General features: G+C 40.9%; 2 protein-coding genes across 3 annotated transcripts in view; both read left to right on the top strand.

Annotated features, from left to right (window-relative positions):
- The window catches only part of cpne5a (copine Va), a 79,157-nt gene extending 70,949 nt beyond the window's left edge, over window positions 1-8,208 (top strand). For both annotated transcript variants that reach the window (XM_087781115.1, XM_087781114.1), the window contains 5 exons: window positions 830-957; window positions 2,897-2,999; window positions 5,576-5,633; window positions 6,575-6,648; window positions 6,751-8,208. In XM_087781115.1, the coding sequence (XP_087637241.1) occupies window positions 830-957; window positions 2,897-2,999; window positions 5,576-5,633; window positions 6,575-6,648; window positions 6,751-6,939 (552 nt within the window). In that variant the 3' untranslated portion in view covers window positions 6,940-8,208. The remainder of the gene's footprint in view (window positions 1-829; window positions 958-2,896; window positions 3,000-5,575; window positions 5,634-6,574; window positions 6,649-6,750) is intronic.
- A 10,603-nt stretch (window positions 8,209-18,811) lies between these two features.
- Window positions 18,812-22,027, top strand: dclre1b (DNA cross-link repair 1B). Its single transcript, XM_087781421.1, has 4 exons — window positions 18,812-19,123; window positions 19,427-19,592; window positions 20,213-20,395; window positions 20,662-22,027. The coding sequence occupies exons 1-4, from the start codon at window positions 18,926-18,928 to the stop codon at window positions 21,705-21,707; spliced, it is 1,593 nt and encodes a 530-aa protein (XP_087637547.1). The 5' UTR covers window positions 18,812-18,925; the 3' UTR covers window positions 21,708-22,027.
- Window positions 22,028-24,420: the final 2,393 nt, after the last annotated feature.

Raw genomic sequence — 24,420 nt, 5'->3', positions numbered from 1 at the left:
TATAGACAGAGTTTGTTCATTTTAATGTAGCAGCTGGAGCTCAGTTGTCCTTGTCTTCTTTCAAAAAGACTTAAAAACTTCTAAATAACTTTTTACCAAAGTCGCACGTTCATAATATAAAAATACAAATATTAAACAAATGTACAAATTAGATTAAATATACAGATATGCAAATAATAAGAATATTTGATTAAAAAACCTACAGATACATATACATATAGATTGTATTGTTGTTTTTTAAAATGTTTTTAAAACTCATGGTAATTATTGTTATTTATTTGCAGAATAATGTTATGAGATTTAAGATATTCAGATTTTAAAAGTAATAAAAAATATTTGAGTGATATTCTACAGTTGTGGAACTTATTTTATTAATAAAATGTACTTGAATCAATATTGAAAGATGATTTTATCTGTTTTATTTATTAAAATTTTCTAGATTTGAGATTCCTCAATATAAATGGGTATCTTTTTTTTATCAAAGAATCCAGAACAGGATGTTTAAAAATAGTCGGATGATCATTCATTTGTTCCACCGTTGGATTCGAGTTGTAACGGCAGCAAATGTACAGTAAAAAAGGAAAAACATACAGTGAAAATAAAAAAATAAAAAAATTACATCCTACTAATAACATAATAATGCATAAAATTTGATGGATTTTTATCACAAAAAAAATATTATGTTTTTTTTTACTTTTATATAATAGTCTGAAGAGAAAATAAGTTTTGTTTGTGGTATTAAGATTGAGAAAGTACAAAATAATGAGTATATTTTACAGATGTATAGTTTGACCTGATCTGGTGGTTTATCCTCTCTCTGGTTCCACAGAACGGGAACGTGGAGAACCCCTACTGCACCGGCATGGAGGGGATTCTGGAAGCGTACCACCAAAGCCTTAAGACGGTCCAGCTGTACGGACCCACCAACTTCGCCCCCGTCGTCAACCACGTGGCGAGGTAATCCCTACAGCTCGTCTCACGGCGCGTCTCAAAGTCGTTCTCCAGATAATCTCGGGAGAAACTGACGGACGGAGCGAAGGCGAAGTAAACGATGTCGGGAACACGGGCGTGTCTTCCACGACCGCTTTGTTATTCCGATCTCACGAGCGCAGATAAGGATGTGAGCTGAGTGAGAATGGATGACATTCATGTGCTCTTCTTCCCACCGGGCTGTGTTATCAATCAAACCGCGCTCTCGGGACTGAAGGCAGCGCTGGTCGTGATAATGGAGCGTCTGTCCGTCAAGGTTTCATTGAATATCAGCTTCTAAAACACTTAGATCAAGATTCAACACTCGCTCTGGGACCTGCAGCTCATCACGCCTGATGAAAATGTTATTTGAAGTGAGTAGCCTCCCCAAAAATGGTCTCTGTGAGCCCTAAAGAGCTTCTCTTTAACCCCAATAATCTTCTCTTTGAGCCCTAAAAATCTTCTCTTTAACCCCTAAAAATCTTCTCTTTAACCCCTAAAAATCTTCTCTTTAACCCCAATAATCTTCTCTTTGGCCCTCAAAAAAAATAATCTCTTTGAACCCCAGAAAGGAAACTTATCTTGAAAAACAAAAGCGGTTGGATCTAGAAAATTCAAGAACCATCTGATTGCAGAGACTGTTACGTACGGAACAAATCTATGAAACGCTTGCATGGATGAGTTCACTGGGAAGGAGTGAGACTGAGAGAGATCGGTGTTGGGAAACCAGTTTGCAGCGAGTTTCTTGAGGAAGAAAGTGATTGAATTGTTGTAAAAAGGTCATTTTTCAGTCGTTTCAAGTCCTACATCAACCGATAAAAACCTGACATTGAACCTTAAAGTTCAACTTATGTGTAGATTTAAGTGTTTCTTAAATAGACGTTGGACTCTATTGTATCATCATCTTTATAGACATTTACATTTGAAAATGATCTTGAGCCCCGCCTACTGATAATCACACCCACTCTGCTGTGATTGGTCAGGCATTGAGGTTTGTCACTGCTCGTCGTCAATCAAAGAGACTCGTTGTATAAACAAAGCGAGCGTAATAACAGCTGGCTGGAGGAGGAGTGAAGCCATTATTATGTCACAATGGACTCTGCTCTCGTAACCTCTCGTTCGCCCAGATTTCAGACGGGGAAGATCTTTATAAAGTAATTACAAGAGAGTTGGGGTTTTCAGTTCTGAAGATATTTCCACTCAAAGTGGACAATACAATCTTCACTTAAATTAACATCATTTGGTTGAACTCAACATCTCAACAAACCTCTATATAACGGTAACCTGAACAGCTCCCATAATACTTTGCTGCCCGGCCTACCAATCGCAGCTGTCAATCACTTCTGAAACGGCAGCACCTGTGTAAAATATACTGTAAATACAGCATTGTAGCAACCAATCAGCTGTCACTGAATAGAGCCGGGTGTATCAGGGGGTTCACTGTTTTGTCGGCACCATAAGTAAGGCGGGTAACAAGTGCCTCCCATTCTGAGCTTGTGTTGTTGAGACGACAAACGATCAACAGAAAGTCAAACGAGCAGCTCTGAGATTAAACCGTCGCCGCGTCGGGGCTCACCTTTGACCTTGTGTCCCTTGATCCCCGACTTCCCTCGTCAACGTCAGTCGATGGCGGGAGAAGACTGCGACTCTGGCACGAAACACCCCCGTGAATTATTCATGACGAGTCCACGACGGGCGGACGAAAGTAGGCCACGCTTACTGTGCTGTTGAGTCTCTGATGGACCCGCGGAGACCTGAGAGACCGGGGAGAACAAGTCGGTCTTATTTACATGTCTATATTCGGAGTGTGAGAAGAAAAAGGAAGAGGAAGTTGAGAAGAAGGTGTTGATAATAACAAAAAATAGTTGTTAAAATGGTCGTCTATAATGAGCGTGTTGATATAAAAGTGGTCTCACTCTCTTCTCAGGTACGCCGCCGCCGTGGAGGACGGCTCTCAATACTTCGTCCTCCTCATCATCACCGACGGCGTCATCTCCGACATGGCTCAGACGAAGGAGGCCATCGTGAACGTAAGTGCCGCTCTCGCCCGTCTCCCCGGTCTCCAGTCTCCAGGACACGACGCCGCGGCTCAGATCCAATATCGTCCTCGTTCCTCGCCGTGATCCACGTCGGCCCGGAGGTGCTCGAGAGCCGAGTCTCCTCTCCGGGGCGAGTGGCTCACTTTATTAGAACGAGGAGATGTTTGGGTTTTCGCGTCCGCCCCGGAGGCAGCGACTCTGAGCTCGTCAGGAGTGAAGAGAAGGAGGTTGAGTGAGTCGACGAGGAGCCGCTCCGAACCCCCAGCAGACTGGGTTTAAAGGGAATTTGCGACTGTTAATCAAACCATTCGAACAGCCACACCTTCCTTTTAAGATCTTGTCTGCTGCTCTGCACCTCTGCTGACGTCCCACGTCTGCTCCACCTCAGAGATGAGAGTCTCGTCAGCGCTTTAAATCAAGACGGTTCGCAGCCACAAATGTGTCATTTTGCTTTGTGTGTGTTTGAGGAACTGTGTTGCTGCGCCTTCATCCCAGAGAGGATATCAATGCAGGGTCTCGGCTCTCGCTGACGGATGTGTTCGCTGATCCTCCTCGACAGTGTCTGCAGTGAATTAGATCTTCTGCTCTCCGTCCAATAACCCTTCAGATGTTCTTTAAATATTCAGCACCTGAGAAAACACATTTTATAAACTGACTCGGTCGACTTTTGTGTGGAAATGTATCAGGGCCGTCGCAATATTGAAGGTTTGGATTTAAATTAAATTAATTTAATAGTTTCTATGTTGAAAGATTTGATTTATTTGAATTATATGATTGAATTCAATCATTTTGAAATTGGATTTTTTTTACAGTTTGATATTGTCATTACATTAATTTAAAAAAAAATAAAATATTGAAATCAAAGCAGAGCTAGTTGATCAGCCAATCATGGTGGCACCATTATAGAAAATCTATTTTTAATTTAACTTAATTCGATTTTTTAATTATTGGACAAAGAATATCAAACTCTGTGTAATCATTCTTTTCAAATATTCGATTACATTTTTTTTTTACAATAATCACTTTATGACAGAAACAAATTCAACCTTTTAATAAACAAATTATTGAATTAAATATGAAAAGAAACACATTTTTATATAGAATTAATTAAATCTAGTAATGTAAAGGTATAATGAAATACTTAAATAAAAAACATTTCAATAAATCAAACATTTTAAAAGTTAAATTCAACCATTCAATATTCTGATGACTCTGATATTCAGTACTTTTACACTTGATGAGAAATGTTTAGGGGGAAAAAAACCACAATGCTTCATGAACCACGATCCGTTCATTGGATTTTGCTCAAAAGCTTGAAAACAGATATTTATATAAAAGTGCAGTATCTGTATATTAAGGGCGAGGCGGGTTTATGGTGTTCATACCTCAGGTTTCTATCCTCCATCTCTGCACCGTAAGTAGCAAACGCTGTAAAACTGAATAATTCACCTGGAGAGCTCTGTGTGGATGTGATCAGGCGTTGGAAGGATTATCTGAGCAGGATCTTATCAGCGCCGCTACATGTATGTGTCTGTCACGAGGCGAGGGAAACATCCATAAGTGAGAGCGATGGCAGCGGCGTCGACGCCGAGGGGGTCCAGCTGAAGTCTATTTACTTCCATCTCCTCCCCCAGGAGGTTCTTCTCTCGTGGAGTTTGACCCATTTCTGCATCTGTTAATGTGTCTCCAGCATGCATCATTCATTCACAGCAGCCATGGAGTCATGAACGCCTGAAACTGTGAGAACATGTTCAGTTTAATGGAACATGTTTATCACGCGCTAAAGACGCAGCAGCTTTTTGTTGTTGAAGATTGAAGTTTTTGTTTTGTGCTGGTAAATCACGAGGGTGCGTTTAAGCTGCTGTGGACTGAGATGCAACAAGATGGTTGGATTCCTCCAGTAAACACCACTTATCTGCACTGTTGACGCCAGAGTCTCTGAAGTGTGATCATGTGATGCTTCATTATCATGTCAAGTCACTGGTGTGAACGACGTCTGCGAACACAAGAGGAAACATTTGATTCATGTCGAGCTACAAAACTTACTCCTAAGGTCTGAACACAGATTTAGATTTTAGCTTTTATATGAAGTAAATATGTTAAGAATGTTCAGTAGTAACTTAATTGTGTTTTCGTAGAAGTTAAAGTATTTTTTAAAAACAATGATCCAAAATATTATTAAAAAATACATCACAATGTATTTGACGCTGGAGTTTGTTTCAATATAAATAATTTGTTGAAGTATCAGCGTTTGTATCACAGGCTACATCTGGCAATTTGTTCAGTCAAAATCTCAAAGTAGTTTTTTTTAACATGTTTTCAACTTTAACTTTAACATATTTCACCATTTTAAGAAGTTGAAAATCATATTTTAGTTCTGATTCCCGTCAATGTTCCATGTGTGTCAATCTCTGCGAACATGTGACCACGACCAGAATTCCTGGTGGCAGCAGCTCCTCCTGGAATATCTCACTTAAGCTCAGGAAACACAGAGACAAATTGTTTCTTTAATAATTGGATTTATTTCTCCTCGTTTCTGGACTGACTCTTGTTTTTCCTCCTAACAGGCAGCGAAGCTCCCGATGTCCATCATCATTGTTGGAGTCGGACAAGCAGAGTTTGACGGTGAGAACACACACACACACACACACACACACACACACACACACACACACACACACACACACACACACACACACACACACACACACACACACACACACACACACACACACACACACACACACACACACACACAAGCAGTTCTACCTCACATCTAACTACCCTCCCTCTAAACTTTCCTACCAACAATCCCTCTAACCTTCTCTAACTACCCTCCCTCTAACCTTCCCTAACTACCCTCCCTCTAACCTTTCCTACCAACAATCCCTCTAACCTTCTCTAACTACCCTCCCTCTAACCTTACCTAACTACCCTCCCTCTAACCTTTCCTACCAACAATCCCTCTAACCTTCTCTAACTACCCTCCCTCTAACCTTCCCTAACTACCCTCCCTCTAACCTTCTCTAACTACCCTCCCTCTAACCTTCTCTAACTACCCTCCCTCTAACCTTACCTAACTACCCTCCCTCTAACCTTTCCTACCAACCATCCCTTTAACCTTACCTACTATGTTACCACTCAACCTCCCTTAAAGACTCCCTAGCTACCCACCCATCTATTATCAAACCTCCTCTCGATTTAATCTTCCCTACCATCCATCTCTCTAACTTACCCTAACTCTCCTCCCTCTAACCTTCCATTTTAAAAATCTAGAAATAACCAGCCCCTCACCCTCTTACCTACCCCTTACCTTCGCTTCCTACCTACAGATATACTAACTTACTTACCCACCCTGAATAAATCTCTATCCACCCTCTAACCTACCATGTTCCTTCCCTAATAACCCACTCTACCAAAACCTAGAAATAAACTACCCTCCCCAACCATTAACCTTCCCCACCTACCCACCCTCTAACCTACACAGCTCCTAGTATAGTTAAGATGATAAAGTGACTCTAGTTTATCTCTATTTATCTCTATTTATCTCTATTTATCCTCGGCAGCAATGGTGGAACTTGACGGTGACGACATCAGGATTTCTTCTCGGGGGAAACTGGCCGAGAGAGACATCGTTCAGGTGAGTCACGTGTTGTCAGATGTTCACCAGTGAACTGACATGTTCAGCTAATTTAGGTTAAAAGTACCTGAGAAGCTGATTTTTAAAACTTCTCTCCAACAGTTCGTTCCGTTCAGAGACTATATGGACCGCACAGGAAACCATGTTCTGAGCATGGCCCGGCTGGCGAAGGACGTTCTGGCCGAGATCCCTGACCAGCTCATCTCCTACATGAAGAGCAGAGCCATAAAGCCCAACCCTCCTCCCCCGCCCTACTCACCCGGCGACCGCCCCGAGTCCAAGCCCGTCTGAACCCTGGACTCCTTCACTGATCCCGACCCTCTTTTGCGGGAGTTCTTTGGCAGCCTCCAGGGAACCTTCTGGAGAGGATCAGGAGTTTTAGTTGTTCACTGTCCAAGCTGTCCCAGTGGTTCTGTGGTTCTGTAGGAAACGGGCCTGTCTGGCATTTATATCTTAGAACGTGCCCGTTTGTATCATGTTTGTGATACTTTTCTGGAATCGGTGTGTGTGTAAAACTAGAGTTTGTATATTTATTCAAAGGAAAATGGGGTTTTTTTTGAACGGAACAGTCGGGACAGAAGTTTTCCGTTCTCTATTTTACGAGTGAATCTCCATTTCTACTTTGATAAGCATGTGATGAGTTTACAAACCGTCCTCACTGATCTTTGCTTCAAGACGCCATCTTAACAATAGCCTGCACTACAAACTGAAGAAGCACAAAGTCTGAAACTTTTCTTTCCAACATCACGACCCTCGTTTGCCCTCCACGTGTCCACAGCCTCATCAACTACTTCCTTGTTAGCTCGCAGGAACTGTTACTCACGTGTTGTTGTTTTTGTCAATTGAGATCCTTTGACATGTCATTTAAACTTGTGAGGGGATTCGAACCAGCTTTGCTGATACTTTTTGGAGAATCCACTCAGACAAACCCCTCGAAAAGCTGTCAAAGGCATCGTTGAGTTAAGTGTCACTTAAATAAGTTGAGATGCACAACAAACTAGAATCACTTGAACTGGACTTTAGTCTGAACACCTAACAAGTGAAAGAAACAACCTAAAGGTTCTACTTTTGTCTACGTCTTCACTATTTCATGGCCTAAATTAACATATATAAGATTATACGAACTTGAACAGCGAGATTGACATTCATCAACCTTAACATTATGACCACCCAGATACATTACTTCAATTAGACTCCAATTTTGTTGTAATTTTTTTAAACATTTATATTTTGTTTTGACGTCTATTTATTCCTCATAGTTGGTGATATCATCAGTTATGCTTTTTCTATCAGTTATTTAACAGCAAACAAACATGTATTTTCACTTCTTGATTTGTTGCCACTCATCATGAAGGGCTGATGGACCCACTGTCGATAAAACTATAGTTTTGATCGAAAAAAAATGTATCTTTAACAAAATTTGATCTTAACTTTGGATTAAGTCAATCCAGGATTTAATATAGAGGCTTATATTGGCGATTTAATAACTAGCAATATTAACTAACCATGGTGAGGATCTCTTTTTTTTATCGTGGGCCTTATTCACCCCCCAAGCCTTTAGTTCTACACAGGTGGTCATAATGTTGTGGACGATGTTTTCACTTCACACTCCTTTAAAGTACATTTATATTTTGGGGAAACTCACCCTCTACGGCAGACCCCCCCCCCGTCACTCACTCCCGATCCAAATGTGCCTACTGTGTGGAGACGTGTTGTCCTGACGTGTGAAGCGGCTCAATGAGCCTTGTTGTACAAAAAGTCCAGACTTGTTTACAGTCGACCAGGAGCTGGCTCACACCACGCTTGTTCTCCATCTCTGCGAACCCCAGATCGTCTTTTCAACGCTGACGTCATGTCAGCTGCTGAAGAAGAACCATGGAAACTCACTTTCAGTTCCGTGACATTTTTCCCAGCCGGCGATGGCACACGGTGTCCGGAAGCCTCGGCAAACATCCGAGGATCAACATTCCACGGGGAAGCAGCTCTTGACGACCAGAATCATTTCCTAGAAACACACACATATGAAGAGAAGTAATGTCAGCTTCAGAAAACACATTTCATCTTCCAGATCTGGGGGAGACTCAACTTTCTTTGACTCCAAAACTAAATTCTTGGGGAGTTTTCGGCCTCCATCGCGTCTACAAGCGTCAGATGTTTGTCATTCCCGATGTTGTGCGTCTTCGACTCCAACATTGAGTTAATATTCATCCGTTGTGTTGCTCGTTGATTATTCACACATATTAAAAGGGCATGATGTTTGTCAAGTCAGCATGCGGCTCATTTCCAGAGGTCGTCAAAGGTCACGGGGGAAAACTTTGTATGCACACGAATTAAACTTTTTGGAGGTGGATTATTTTTCTCAGACGAGCAGTCGTGGCAACACTTATGCAAATGTTTACTGGAATATATTTTCTGGGCTTATTTTTTGGTAGAAAAATCTCTTTGTAAGAATGGCTGAACGCTAACCATGTACATAGACGTTCAGTGACAACTCTGTGCATGTTGGCGCCACACTTGGACTCACCTGCTCCGTGTGTGTTTACATACCTCTGCATGCTGAGTAGTTTCGAAGCAGGATCGTGGTCATATGTGGTTTGTGAGATGCTTTGTAATGGATTGCCTTAACGAAGACCATAAAATAAACCTACACAGGCAGAATGCAAGAGTTGTCGGTTTGAGTTTCTGTTGTCTGACGTCGACGGACGACACGTCTGCGACCTGCTGCAGTTGACACCAGTGTTGGGCGAGTCGCTTTGAAATGGTAACTTAACTTAAGTGACTAGTTACTTACTTACTTCTTTCAGAAGCAACTCCACTACTTTAAGTTGATGGTTACTTTTAGAGTAACTAGGAAAAGAAAATTGTTAAAGTGGGGAAAAGGGGCAATTTTTCAAAGTGAAGGAACATGATGGTTCATGAGTAGTATTAGTATTATTAGCGCAGTATAAGTATCAGTTCTATCATCAGAGGTGTTACTGTAGTGGTATAATTAGTAGTAGTTGTAGTAAAGGAAGTATAAGCCCTATCGGTAGATAGGTTATTGTAGTAGAAGTAGTAGTTGTAGTGAAGTAGAAGTATCATTAATATCAGTATAAGTATTGCTGTAATAGTATCACTAGAGGTAATGCAGTTGAAGTATCATTAGAAGTGGTACTGTACTGTAGTACAGCAGCAGAAGTATCAGTACTATCAGAAACATTGTTTTGATTGTAAAAGTGGTGATGGAGTTAAAGTACCACAACTATCTGTAGAAGTATTGCTGTAGAAATACCAGTACTGTCAGAAGTGTTACTGTAGAGATAATGCAGTTAAAGTATCCAAACTATCAGTAATAAGTGTAACTATAGTAGTAATACAAGTAGTTAAGCAGTCAAAGTACCAGTACTGTCAATAGAAGTGTTACTGTAGAGATAATGCAGTTAAAGTATCAGTAGATGTGGTACTGTAGTAGTATGAGTAGTAGTACAGCAGCAGAAGTATCAGTACTATCAGTGGTGATGTAGTTAAAGTACCACAACTATCTGTAGAAGTAAAAGTACCAGTACTGTCAGTAGAAGTGGTATCAGTAGTAGTAAGACAGTATCAGTACCATAAGTAGAAGCATTACTGTAGTAGTAGTAGTAGTGATGGTAAAGTAGACAGTAGTTCTGTCAGTAGAGTGTAATAAATGATTACATTACATCAAAACAATTTGTTTGTTAAACGAACATTCTCAACCTAAGAAATGAGTCTCATCTAGAAGTATAATGTAGTCATGAAAGTGTGACATCCTGACATCCTGAGTTATGAACATAAAGTAACAGGAAAAAAAGTTTGTTTTCACAGTAATGATAAATGTGTTTTTTGACAGTAGTAGTTTCAGCACTAGACACACAAAGTAACGTAGTTAATGGTACAAGGTTTTACTCGAACATTGTTTCTAAAACCTATAATTATGGGATAGTACTGACAAGGAGTCTGAGGATCAACCACTTAACCTGCAGCAGGTAAGATGAATGTTTATTGACAAACATGAGGTGAGAAGGTGAAGGAGTTTGTAAAGCGGAGGAACAAGAGCCTCTGATGACATCACTGCAGCACAATGAAGCACCAACACAGTTCAGCCGCTGCTCTTGAACCATGAATCATCATTATGTCTGATGAAGAAATTGTTTCTCAGGGCAGCAGTGAGTTCACTGGAGTAACGTGGGAGAGATTAGAGTCTGACGCTCTCCAGCATCAGAGATGTGAGCCGTAATGATGATGAATCTGCACTGACGTCTGACAAGAAACACAAATCATGTTCACCTTCTTCAACAACATGTTTGTCCTGATCAGCCTCCACTGGAGCAGTGGTACTACTAATACGACTGCAGTACCACTTCTACTTATAGTACTGGTGCTTCTGCTGCACCGATACTACTGCAGTACCACTTCTACTTATAGTACTGGTGCTTCTGCTGCAACAATACTACTGCAGTACCACTTCTACTTATAGTACTGGTGCTTCTTCTGCACCTATACTACTGCAGTACCACTTCTACTTATAGTACTGGTGCTTCTTCTGCACCGATACTACTGCAGTACCACTTCTACTTATAGTACTGGTGCTTCTTCTGCACCTATACTACTGCAGTACCACTTCTACTTATAGTACTGGTGCTTCTTCTGCACCTATACTACTGCAGTACCACTTCTACTTATAGTACTGGTGCTTCTTCTGCACCGATACTACTGCAGTACCACTTCTACTTATAGTACTGGTGCTTCTTCTGCACCTATACTACTGCAGTACCACTTCTACTTATAGTACTGGTGCTTCTTCTGCACCTATACTACTGCAGTACCACTTCTACTTATAGTACTGGTGCTTCTTCTGCACCGATACTACTGCAGTACCACTTCTACTTATAGTACTGGTGCTTCTGCTGCACCTATACTACTGCAGTACCACTTCTACTTATAGTACTGGTGCTTCTGCTGCACCTATACTACTGCAGTACCACTTCTACTTATAGTACTGGTGCTTCTTCTGCACCTATACTACTGCAGTACCACTTCTACTTATAGTACTGGTGCTTCTTCTGCACCGATACTACTGCAGTACCACTTCTACTTATAGTACTGGTGCTTCTTCTGCACCGATACTACTGCAGTACCACTTCTACTTATAGTACTGGTGCTTCTGCTGCACCGATACTACTGCAGTACCACTTCTACTTATAGTATTGGTGCTTCTGCTGCACCTATACTACTGCAGTACCACTTCTACTTATAGTACTGGTGCTTCTTCTGCACCTATACTACTGCAGTACCACTTCTACTTATAGTACTGGTGCTTCTTCTGCACCGATACTACTGCAGTACCACTTCTACTTATAGTACTGGTGCTTCTTCTGCACCGATACTACTGCAGTACCACTTCTACTTATAGTACTGGTGCTTCTGCTGCACCGATACTACTGCAGTACCACTTCTACTTATAGTACTGGTGCTTCTGCTGCACCGATACTACTGCAGTACCACTTCTACTTATAGTACTGGTGCTTCTGCTGCACCGATACTACTGCAGTACCACTTCTACTTATAGTACTGGTGCTTCTGCTGCACCGATACTACTGCAGTACCACTTCTACTTATAGTACTGGTGCTTCTTCTGCACCGATACTACTGCAGTACCACTTCTACTTATAGTACTGGTGCTTCTGCTGCACCGATACTACTGCAGTACCACTTTTACTTATAGTACTGGTGCTTCTGCTGCACCGATACTACTGCAGTACCACTTCTACTTATAGTACTGGTGCTGCACCGATACTACTGCAGTACCACTTCTACTTATAGTACTGGTGCTTCTGCTGCACCGATACTACTGCAGTACCACTTCTACTTATAGTACTGGTGCTTCTGCTGCACCGATACTACTGCAGTACCACTTCTACTTATAGTACTGGTGCTTCTGCTGCACCGATACTACTACAGTACCACTTCTACTTATAGTACTGGTGCTTCTGCTGCACCGATACTACTGCAGTACCACTTCTACTTATAGTACTGGTGCTTCTGCTGCACCGATACTACTGCAGTACCACTTCTACTTATAGTACTGGTGCTTCTGCTGCACCGATACTACTGCAGTACCACTTCTACTTATAGTACTGGTGCTTCTGCTGCACCGATACTACTGCAGTACCACTTCTACTTATAGTACTGGTGCTTCTTCTGCACCGATACTACTGCAGTACAACTTCTACTTATAGTACTGGTGCTGCACCGATACTACTGCAGTACCACTTCTACTTATAGTACTGGTGCTTCTGCTGCACCGATACTACTGCAGTACCACTTCTACTTATAGTACTGGTGCTTCTGCTGCACCGATACTACTGCAGTACCACTTCTACTTATAGTACTGGTGCTTCTTCTGCACCGATACTACTGCAGTACCACTTCTACTTATAGTACTGGTGCTTCTGCTGCACCGATACTACTGCAGTACCACTTTTACTTATAGTACTGGTGCTTCTGCTGCACCGATACTACTGCAGTACCACTTCTACTTATAGTACTGGTGCTGCACCGATACTACTGCAGTACCACTTCTACTTATAGTACTGGTGCTTCTGCTGCACCGATACTACTGCAGTACCACTTCTACTTATAGTACTGGTACTTCTACTGCACCGATACTACTGCAGTACCACATCTACTTATAGTACTGGTGCTTCTGCTGCACCGATACTACTGCAGTACCACTTCTACTTATAGTTCTGGTGCTGCACCGATACTACTGCAGTACCACTTTTACTTATAGTACTGGTGCTTCTGCTGCACCGATACTACTGCAGTACCACTTCTACTTATAGTACTGGTGCTGCACCGATACTACTGCAGTACCACTTCTACTTATAGTACTGGTGCTTCTGCTGCACCGATACTACTGCAGTACCACTTCTACTTATAGTACTGGTACTTCTACTGCACCGACACTACTGCAGTACCACATCTACTTATAGTACTGGTGCTTCTGCTGCACCGATACTACTGCAGTACCACTTCTACTTATAGCACTGGTGCTTCTTCTGCAACGATACCCCTGCAGTACCACTTCTACTTATACAGTAGTACTGGTACTTCTCCTGCACTGATACCCCTGCAGTACCACTTCTACTTATAGTACTGGTACTTCTGCTGCACCGATACCCCTGCAGTACCACTTCTACTTATACAGTAGTACTGGTACTTCTCCTGCACTGATACCCCTGCAGTACCACTTCTACTTATAGTACTGGTACTTCTCCTGCACTGATACACCTGCAGTACCACTTCTCCTTATAGTACTGGTACTTCTTCTGCACTGATACCCCTGCAGTACCACATCTACTTATAGTACTGGTACTTCTCCTGCACTGATAAACATGCAGTACCACTTCTCCTTATAGTACTGGTACTTCTCCTGCACTGATAAACCTGCAGTACCACTTCTCCTTATAGTACTGGTACTTCTGCTGCACTGATACAACTGCAGTACCACTTCTACTTATAGTATTGGTACTTCTGTTGCACTGATACTACCAATACTACTGCAGTACCACTTCTACTTATAGTACTGGTACTTCAGTTGCACCGATACTACCAATACTACTGCAGTACCACTTCTACTTATAGTACTGGTACTTCTGCTGCACTGATACAACTGCAGTACAACTTCTACTTATAGTATTGGTACTTCTGTTGCACTGATACTACCAATACTACTGCAGTACCACTTCTACTTATAGTACCGGTACTTCTGCTGCACTGATACAACTGCAGTACAACTTCTACTTATAGTACCGGTGCTTCTGCTGCACTGATACAACTGCAGTACAACTTCTACTTATAGTACTGGTACTTCAGTTGCACCGATACTACCAATACTACTGCAGTACCACTTCTACTTATAGTACCGGTGCTTCTGCTGCACTGATACAACTGCAGTACAACTTCTACTTATAGTACTGGTACTTCAGTTGCACCGATACTACCAATACTACTGCAGTACCACTTCTACCTATAGTACTGGTACTTCTGCTGCACTGATACAACTGCAGTACCACTTCACCTTATAGTACCGGTACTTCTGCTGCACTGATACAACTGCAGTACAACTTCTACTTATAGTACTGGTACTTCTCCTGCACTGATACCCCTGCAGTACCACTTCTACTTATAGTACTGGTACTTCTCCTGCACTGATAAACATGCAGTACCACTTCTCCTTATAGTACTGGTACTTCTCCTGCACTGATAAACCTGCAGTACCACTTCTCCTTATAGTACTGGTACTTCTGCTGCACTGATACAACTGCAGTACCACTTCTACTTATAGTACTGGTACTTCTGCTGCACTGATACAACTGCAGTACCACTTCTACTTATAGTATTGGTACTTCTGTTGCACTGATACTACCAATACTACTGCAGTACCACTTCTACTTATAGTACTGGTACTTCAGTTGCACCGATACTACCAATACTACTGCAGTACCACTTCTACTTATAGTACTGGTACTTCTGCTGCACTGATACAACTGCAGTACCACTTCACCTTATAGTACCGGTACTTCTGCTGCACTGATACAACTGCAGTACAACTTCTACTTATAGTACCGGTACTTCTGCTGCACTGATACAACTGCAGTACCACTTCACCTTATAGTACCGGTACTTCTGCTGCACTGATAGAACTGCAGTACAACTTCTACTTATAGTACTGGTACTTCTGCTGCACTGATATAACTGCAGTACAACTTCTACTTATAGTACGGGTACTTCTGCTGCACTGATACAACTGCAGTACAACTTCTACTTATAGTATGGGTACTTCTGCTGCACTGATACAACTGCAGTACCACTTCACCTTATAGTACTGGTACTTCTGCTAAACTGATACAACTGCAGTACCACTTCTACTTATAGTACTGGTACTTCTGCTGCACTGATACACCTGCAGTACCACTTCTACTTATAGTACTGGTACTTCTGTTGCACTGATACTACCAGTACTACAGCAGTTCCACTTATAGTACTGCTACTTCTGTTGCACTGATACTACTAATACTACTGCCGTACAACTTCTTCGTATAGTACTGGTACTTCTGCTGCACTGATACAACTGCAGTTTCACTTCTACTTTTAGTACTGGTACTTCTGTTGCACTGATACTACTAATACTACTGCACTACCACTTCTACTTATAGTACTGGTGCTTCTGTTGGACTGATACTACCAATACTACTGCAGTACCACTTCTACTTATAGTAATGGTTCTTCTGCTGCACTGATACAACTGCAGTACCACTTCTACTTATAGTACTGGTACTTCTGCTACACTGATACAACTGCAGTACCACTTCTACTTATAGTACTGGTACTTATGTTGCACTGATACAACTAATACTACTGCATTACCACTTCTACTTATAGTACTGGTACTTATGTTGCACTGATACAACTAATACTACTGCATTACCACTTCTACTTATAGTACTGGTACTTCTGCTGCACTGATACAACTGCAGTTCCACTTCTACTTATAGTACTGGTACTTCTGCTACACTGATACAACTGCAGTACCACTTCTACTTATAGTACTGGTACTTATGTTGCACTGATACAACTAATACTACTGCATCACCACTTCTACTTATAGTACTGGTACTTATGTTGCACTGATACAACTGCAGTTCCACTTCTACTTATAGTACTGGTACTTCTGCTACACTGATACAACTGCAGTACCACTTCTACTTATAGTACTGGTACTTCTGCTGCACTGATACAACTGCAGTTCCACTTCTACTTATAGTACTGGTACTTCTGCTACACTGATACAACTGCAGTACCACTTCTACTTATAGTACTGGTACTTATGTTGCACTGATACAACTAATACTACTGCAGTACCACTTATACTTATAGTACTGGTACTTCTGCTGCACTGATACAACTGCAGTTACACTTCTACTTATAGTACTGGTACTTCATCACTGACTAACTGTTGAAGTACATATACATATAAAGTGTATCACTACTACTACAACAAATAGTAAATAATAAATAAATAGTATCTCAACCTAACGCGTGAAATTCTTTTTGATCATAGATGAATATATTAAAGCAACTAAAGCGATGAGACAGATGTTTAGTCCTGACCAGCAGAGAATCCCTCACAATGTGGAGGTGCGTTACTGACCCCTACTGGACACAAACACATGGAGTCCAACAGTACTTCTATATCGATCTTTCTCTTCATGAAGATTTAAGCTCGGGTGACTACAGTGACTATCAATCCTGCAGCTCAGAGCCAAATGAAGATGCCATGTTGCAACATCCAATAAAAAACAGATTTCTACCTGAAATGAGAGCAGAAGAGGCGATGCCTGGCATGTTGAGCATCACAACATTATTTACTGCTCTTGCACACACTTGAGTCTCCATAAATTACCTGCCGTCGTGAGCAAAACAACAGTGAGATTGGAAATGTCAGAGATATTTTGGTGATTTCGTTTGATTCCACCTGCTGCCTGAACCAGCAAAAATAAACCAGACTGGATCAAACCCAATGAATTATTTGGCCACTAATCTTTCATAGTTTCCTCATAACATAGGAAGATGGGACAGAAACCATGAAGTAATCTTGACATATTGTCATCCATGTTTGTGTCTGGCGACACGAATAGCGGCGACAAAGTGACAACCTCTGCTGCTGTGTGGGTGTGACACCTCTTTTTCTACCACAGGAACAGAGAACAATCACTGGGGTTCGGTTTCTTCACCCGAGCCACAACAATTTTGCAAACCTAAATTCCCATTGGTCCGTCAGATCCTCTGTGTTTGAGGCCTTGGATGACAGAAGAGCTCGTCTAATGAGCAGACATTACAAGAAATACTGCTTTCTGAGAGCTGCTTTCTGCACCAGTGTTTACGCCCGAAGATAAATCCTTGTGGAAAGTGACGGCGTCTGTCAACTTGATGGATTTATTTTTAAATAGTTTCATGTTTCTCTACCGATGCATACTTGTGGTGTGACAGTCACACGTTGGGAATCTCTACGTATCCAAAGGATTTTGGATTTGTGGAAGTTCTAACACGTCAAGATGTACCAGATAAACGGCAATTTACAAACGATTCAAGGATTTAACAAGTTTTGCCTCGGTTTAGAAACAGACACAAACAAACGCACCTCATATTTTTTTGACATATGCTGCAGGGACGCCCAGATTAACTAGAAATAAAGAAGTATCTGCTCTCCTTTATATTTACACTTATTTTTAAATTTTATGTATATAATATGTATTTCTATTTCTTTCTTTTTATGTACATTTTGGTACCATATAAATTGTAAGTAAGGGAGTCCAGGGGGACCAGGGTCACAAAGCGCTTAAACAATCAAAAACAAAACTCAATAAACTATATACTTAAATGATCAAGATAACACTGAGAACAACAAAGCAGTTCCAGAAAATCAAGGAAAAGCAAGCACAAATTGTATATGTAAGTAAGTAAGTAAGTAATTTTTATTTGTATAGCGCTTTTCCAGACCAGGGTCACAAAGCTTATTAACTTACTTACTTACTAACTAACTTACTTATGTATACTATATTCTCTTCTATGCATGTGAACAGAGAAACTGGAACTATAAAACAATTTCCCTTTGAGGATGAATTAAGTATTTCTGATTCATGAAGCATCCATGTGTTTAACTGTGTCATAACAGTGAGTCTTAACTAATACGTCTTTTGAGTTAAAGGGTCTAAATAATGGTTTTTAGCTGTAAATATATCGTCTTTTAATTTGTTGTGCAAAGATATTCCCCTGTTTTGGCATTTATATCCATAAGGCTTTTCCTTAATTTTCTGGAACTCCTGTTGTGTTATCAGTGTTATCTTGATCTTTAAAGTATATACTTTATTGAATATTGTTTTGATTGTTTAAGCGCTTTGTGACCCTGGTCTGGGAAAGCGCTATATAAATAAAAATTACTTACTTACAGACAGAAAAATAGTTTATATAATTTGTTTGATAGAAGTATGTGTAGTTGTAATAACATGTCTATACTCTAGGGGCGGTAGCGCGACGTTGACACTATAATTAGGTAAAGAAGAAGATCTACAGTCGAAATGTAACAGCGGGTATTTATTGTTTTTGCGCCTTTTTTTTTTAAGGTGCAAACGGTTGTGAAAAGAACGGACACAGGGCGGGTCGCGGTTCGACCCTCGCTCATGCTAACAGGCTAACTCTCCTGCACACGAACATGTCTGTTAACGGGAGAATCATCCCCAACACGCCGCTGGCTGTGGACTTCTGGCAGCTTCGCAAATGTCCGTCGACTCGCCTCTTCTTCCTGTCGCACCTGCACAGCGACCACACGGTGGGACTCACCTCCACCTGGACCAACAGACCCATCTACTGCTCACCCGTGACCCGGACCCTGCTCACGCTCAAGCTGCAGGTCAGTCTCTGCACCAGAAACTTTTTTTTTTATATTGTAAAGTAAGGATCGAGAAATGTATGTATTTTAAAGCAAAAAAAAAAGAAAGAAACCAAACTTTTCAAAATAAACATGTTTTAATTAAATTATTTAATAAATAAATTCAATATAACAACATGGTAAATGTTTAATTCAACCATTATATAATCTGATGACTTTACTTCCATATATGTGGTATATTATTATTGTACACTGATCGATCTTGTTAAAAAGTTGTCAGACATAAGAAAAGAAATAAAGTTTTTAAATCTTTTCTGTCGTCAGGTCAAAGAAAAATGGATCCATCCTCTAGAGCTGGGCGAGCCGCACCTCCTTCCTCTGGACGACATCGGAAAAGAGAAGCTGACGGTTACCCTGATGGATGCCAACCACTGCCCCGGATCGGTCATGTTTCTGTTCGAAGGATATTTTGGAACCGTCCTCTACACTGGTAAATACTTCTTTTTAAATAAACGCTGCTTTTGAGAAAGTTTTTCCACACTGTCTCGCCTGCAGTTGATACAAAACTCTGTAGCAAGAATTCTGACCCGCTCTAGTAGAAGAACTCACATTTCTCCGATCCTTAAAACTCTTCACTGGCTTCTAGTTTCTTTCAGAATCAACTTTAAAATTCTGGTTCTTACTTTCAGATCTATTCATGGTCAGGCTTCTCCTTACATCACTGATCTGATCCAGCCTTACACCCCAGCTCGGGCTCTGAGGTCTGTGGATCAGAATCTACTTATGGTTCCTCGCACACGGTTCAGGACCAGAGGAGAGAAATCCTTCCAGGCTGTTGCTCCTAAGCTTTGGAACGATCTTCCTCTCTCTTTGAGTTTGATGGATCTACTGACTCCTTTAAGAAACATCTTAAGACGTTTTTATTTGTTCAGGCTTTTTCTTGATTTTCTGGAACTCCTGTTGTGTTATCAGTTTTATCTTGATCTTTAAAGTATATACTTTATTGAGTATTGTTTTGATTGTTTTAGCGCTTTGTGACCCTGGTATGGAAAAGCGCTATACTATAAAATTACTTACTTACGTTGAAAAAAAATCTGTCTTTATTTTAAGGGGACTTCAGATACATTCCTTCGATGCTGCGCGAGATTTACCAGAAAACCAGCGCCACCATCGACGTCCTGTATCTGGACAACACCAACTGTGACCCGAACCGCAGCCTCCCCACCAGGAAACAGGCCACTCAACAAATCAAAGAGATCATTCGCAGCCACCCGGACCACAACGTTGTCATAGGTGAGCGTGTTTGGCAGCAAGATCTTCCACGTTTGAACACTTCATAACGTCGCATTATTGACACTGAAGAAGAATAACAACAAATCATTTAATCAGAATCAAGGATTTAAACTTGAGTCTCATGTAAACAAGGATAACAAATCATAACCGTTTACAAAAATAAAGAACCGTTTTATAGGACGACTGCAATAGAAAGATCATTAAAAAATGGTGAACTTTGACAGTCAAAATCTAAACAAAACATTTTAACATGTCTTCCATGGCAGGTCTGTACTCTCTTGGAAAGGAGTCCCTGCTGGTGGATCTCGCCATGGAGTTCAAAACCTGGATCGAAGTGAGTTTCGATCGCATGGAGACCGTCACAGCTCTGGACCTGCAGGACGTCTTCACCACGGAGCTCGGAGCCGGTCGCATCCGAGCCGTCAATCACTCCCAGATCACCTCCGCCAACCTGCGACGGTGGGACGCCGAGCAGCCCACGCTGGCCATCCTGCCCACCAGCAGGCCCCTGCAGTCCTTCCACGCCAACGTCCACATCGTCCCGTACTCGGACCACTCCTCGTTCCAGGAGCTGGAGGACTTTGTGTCCGCGCTCGCGCCCACGACCCTGGTGCCCATCGTGGGACGCGGAGTTCCCGAGAGCCTTTTGACATTTTTGCCGAGTGGGAAGGATCACGAGTTCCTGGTGCCCGAGTCTGTCCAGTGCTACATGTCGAGTCACTCAGAGTCCACTTCTTTAAAAGCCGCCACGGTTTCACGGAAACGCCGTCGACCTCTTCTTCCCAAGGGAGTGATTTTCGAGACTTCGCCCAGCTCGTCTCAGAAGAAGAGAAGGCTCTCCTCCGACATGGAGAGTCTGCAGGCGGACGATTCTGAGGCAGATCAAGAACCTGCCCTGGTCTTGGACCTGACGAGGACCTTGAACGGCGTGATGGATTCTGAAGTCTTGTCGACCGGTCCCGACGATGAGTCTGTGTCTTCGGAATCCTGCAGCTTGAGCCACGGTGGCTCATCTGCAGCAGGAGTGGACTCCCCCAGGACTCCCAGGGAGAGCAACGGCACGACCCACGGTTGCAGGTCCGACTCCAGCGAGGGTCAGAGCGATGCCTCACTGTCGAAGGGCAGCGACAACTCCCTTCGGATCCGGTTGGACCAGGAGTCGTCTTTCTTAGATCCATCCAGAGAGCTGCTCCAGCGTATCGAGCAGATCGAAAATGAGATTTTGAAGAATCTTCCGTTCACAGAGGACGACTTCAAGCGATGGGGTCCGCTTGACAAGAGCCTCCTGGAACAGTTCCCACTATGTCCTTGAAACAGTGTGACCTTGAGGTCACAGTCTGCTTCTGTTAAAAAGTCTTGTCCATGGTTTACAGTTACTTCAGAAATTAAGTATTTTACTCAAGAAAACTCCTTGAACACACTTCAGTTTAACACTTTTACCTAATGTTTTTATAAATGCAAGATGACGTAATGATGGTGCTCAAAGTTGATCGTCGGCTAAAGTCACGTTTGTTTTTGTAAAAATATGACTTGATATGCAGTGAACAGTAAAACCTGTGTTGTTTTTTTCTATGTTCCTTTAAAGACAATTAATCACAATTATGCCTCTATGTGTGTGAAATGTTGCTGCTGTTTAACCCACTCTTTAACCTCATGTTTGTTCTTCGAATAAAGTCACGATTACTGTGTTAATGACTTGTATTTGTTGTTGTATATGCTTTACCTCTTTTTATCCACTAGAGGCCAGCAAACACCCTTTTCTCCTTGAGGGATGTGGATCAGCCCCTTCAAAGCTGTCCCTGTATAACAGATGGTAGATATAGTTTAGCATGATTTAAATGGAATAATTTGTGTGTAATTTCTTACTGCATCAGAAGTTGTCATCCAGCTCTACAGTCACGTGTCTACAGACACGCACACCGTCTCCTTCACTTCTTTTGTGAGGCGTCGGCATCAGTTGTGTAACTGCAAACAAAAGGAAGATCCTTTCACGCCTCTGAACAGGAGCTTCTAGCGTTTGTTCGCTAGTACGGTTTCATCGTTTGGTCACACAGTTTCCTCATATCTGTTTCTTTGTCTCTGTTGACAGCTGTGGCTCAACTTGCTTTCATTCTGCATTTGTTCAACTAAAGCGACAACCATACACTACCCACAGGTTTGCCTTTTCAGCACCAGATGGATGTTAAATTGCACCTTCTGTCACTTCATATGTTAATCCAGCTTTTGCATTTTAAATGTGATTCTTTGTTAAAAAAAAATGCTTCTTTTTTTTTTTAAATAATGAATTAAATATATTCATTCAATATTTAAATTCGGATTAAATTAATTCCAATAATTAATTAAAAAAAAACAAACATGTTGCACATTCAATGTTTTCTGATATTTATCATTTATAGCTTTTAAAATTCAATAAATAAATGTTGCTATAACGGTGCCATCAGGAAATGGTTATTTTAAAGGTTTTGAATAATAAATAAAGTTTATTTTTTTGGGGGAAAAAAACAAACCTTGGGAATTGTTGAATATTGCATTTAATTAGAATATCAAAAAGAATCTAGGACAGCGGAATAAAACTTAATATATTTCTACCTCTTCTTGTAACAGTTTTGAATCATGTGTTGGTTTCTATTCATTATTCTTTTTATTTCTGAGGGTTTGTTTATGATTTGTTTATTTTAAGGAGCACCAGAGGGCAGCAGCGAGGGCAGGTAGAGAGCGAGAGAGAGACAGAGTTGTTAAGTTGAGATCACCTGTGCAGGTGAGGCCCTTTGTCTCCAGAGCATGGCATGCGGCACAGGCACAGGTTTGGATTTTTTGTTTAAAAAAGATTAAAAGAGCTCATAATTGGTTAAAAATACTTTTGATTTAATGAATATATTAAATTAAGCTACTAAACATTAAATTTGATAATTGAAACAATGTAGATATAATAAAAATGTTTGAGTTAACATAGTTTAACAGTGTTGAATTATTTATTTTATGAGATTCTTAAGAGAATAAGAATTCTGATGAAATTTGTAATTTAAGAAATTAATAATAAATATGCTTCATGTTTGGAAAATATTTATATAATTTAGTTTCTGATTTTATCTTTTGACTGACTGTTTTCAAGTCATCGAGCTATACTATTGTTTCTATCCTTGAATAAAGAAACAGAATTTTATGAGTCGTCCAGTTTTACTCTATGTCAGACCTGGACAAATTGCGGCCCTTTCACTGTATTTATTCTAATGCATTAACAAATATTATATATAACAATATTTTGTATTTATTATTAATTTACATTTTTACACAACTCTTCCTTCCATTTTGTGTCTTTTTTTTAGTATATATTAATCCCTCAAAATATTTTTTATAAGTTAATTGAAGACATTTTTTGAAACTCATCTATACAAGAATAAAATTGCAGCTTATTTAGCTTAACAAATGTCACGGCCTAATGACGCATTTCCTAGGGATTGTTTTCGTCTTTCTTTTTGCTTGACGGCCCCTAACAACATTCACATTATTTAATGTGGCCCTTGAAGAATTTTAATCGCCCAAATAACTCGACAAATCTTTTTAACCCCCTCATAGATTCTCTCAGTTTAACAGGTACAAAGTCACACCTGTCTGACCTCTTTCACCATTACCATAAATAAATACTACTTGGTTCAAATAAGTACTATTTACACGCATAAGAGCGATTAATTAGAGTATTCATTTGGAATATATTTACTTGTTCATTTCATATTTGTTATGTTGCTTAACTCCAGTCGTCTAACCAACTGAAAGAACAAGATGGCCGTTGAAGAAAACTGACCTTCTCTAGAACCAGAAGTTGAAACGATGCATCAGTGCTGAGCAGTGGATGAAGCTGGAGAGTCGGAGGAGAGAAGAAAGCAAAAGATGAGATGTGAGTTTCTGGCTGAAGCATGAAAATTAAACATTTTTTCCATCTGGTTTTATTTGAGATTCTTCTATGATCATGATGGCTTTATCATTTTAATGTAATAATAAATACATTGACATGATTTTGTTGACCT

Source organism: Callionymus lyra, chromosome 19 (assembly GCF_982586985.1).
Source record: "Callionymus lyra chromosome 19, fCalLyr1.hap1.1, whole genome shotgun sequence".
NCBI classification, from domain to species: Eukaryota; Metazoa; Chordata; class Actinopteri; order Syngnathiformes; family Callionymidae; genus Callionymus; species Callionymus lyra.
This window is presented reverse-complemented; position numbering and strand designations above follow the sequence as displayed.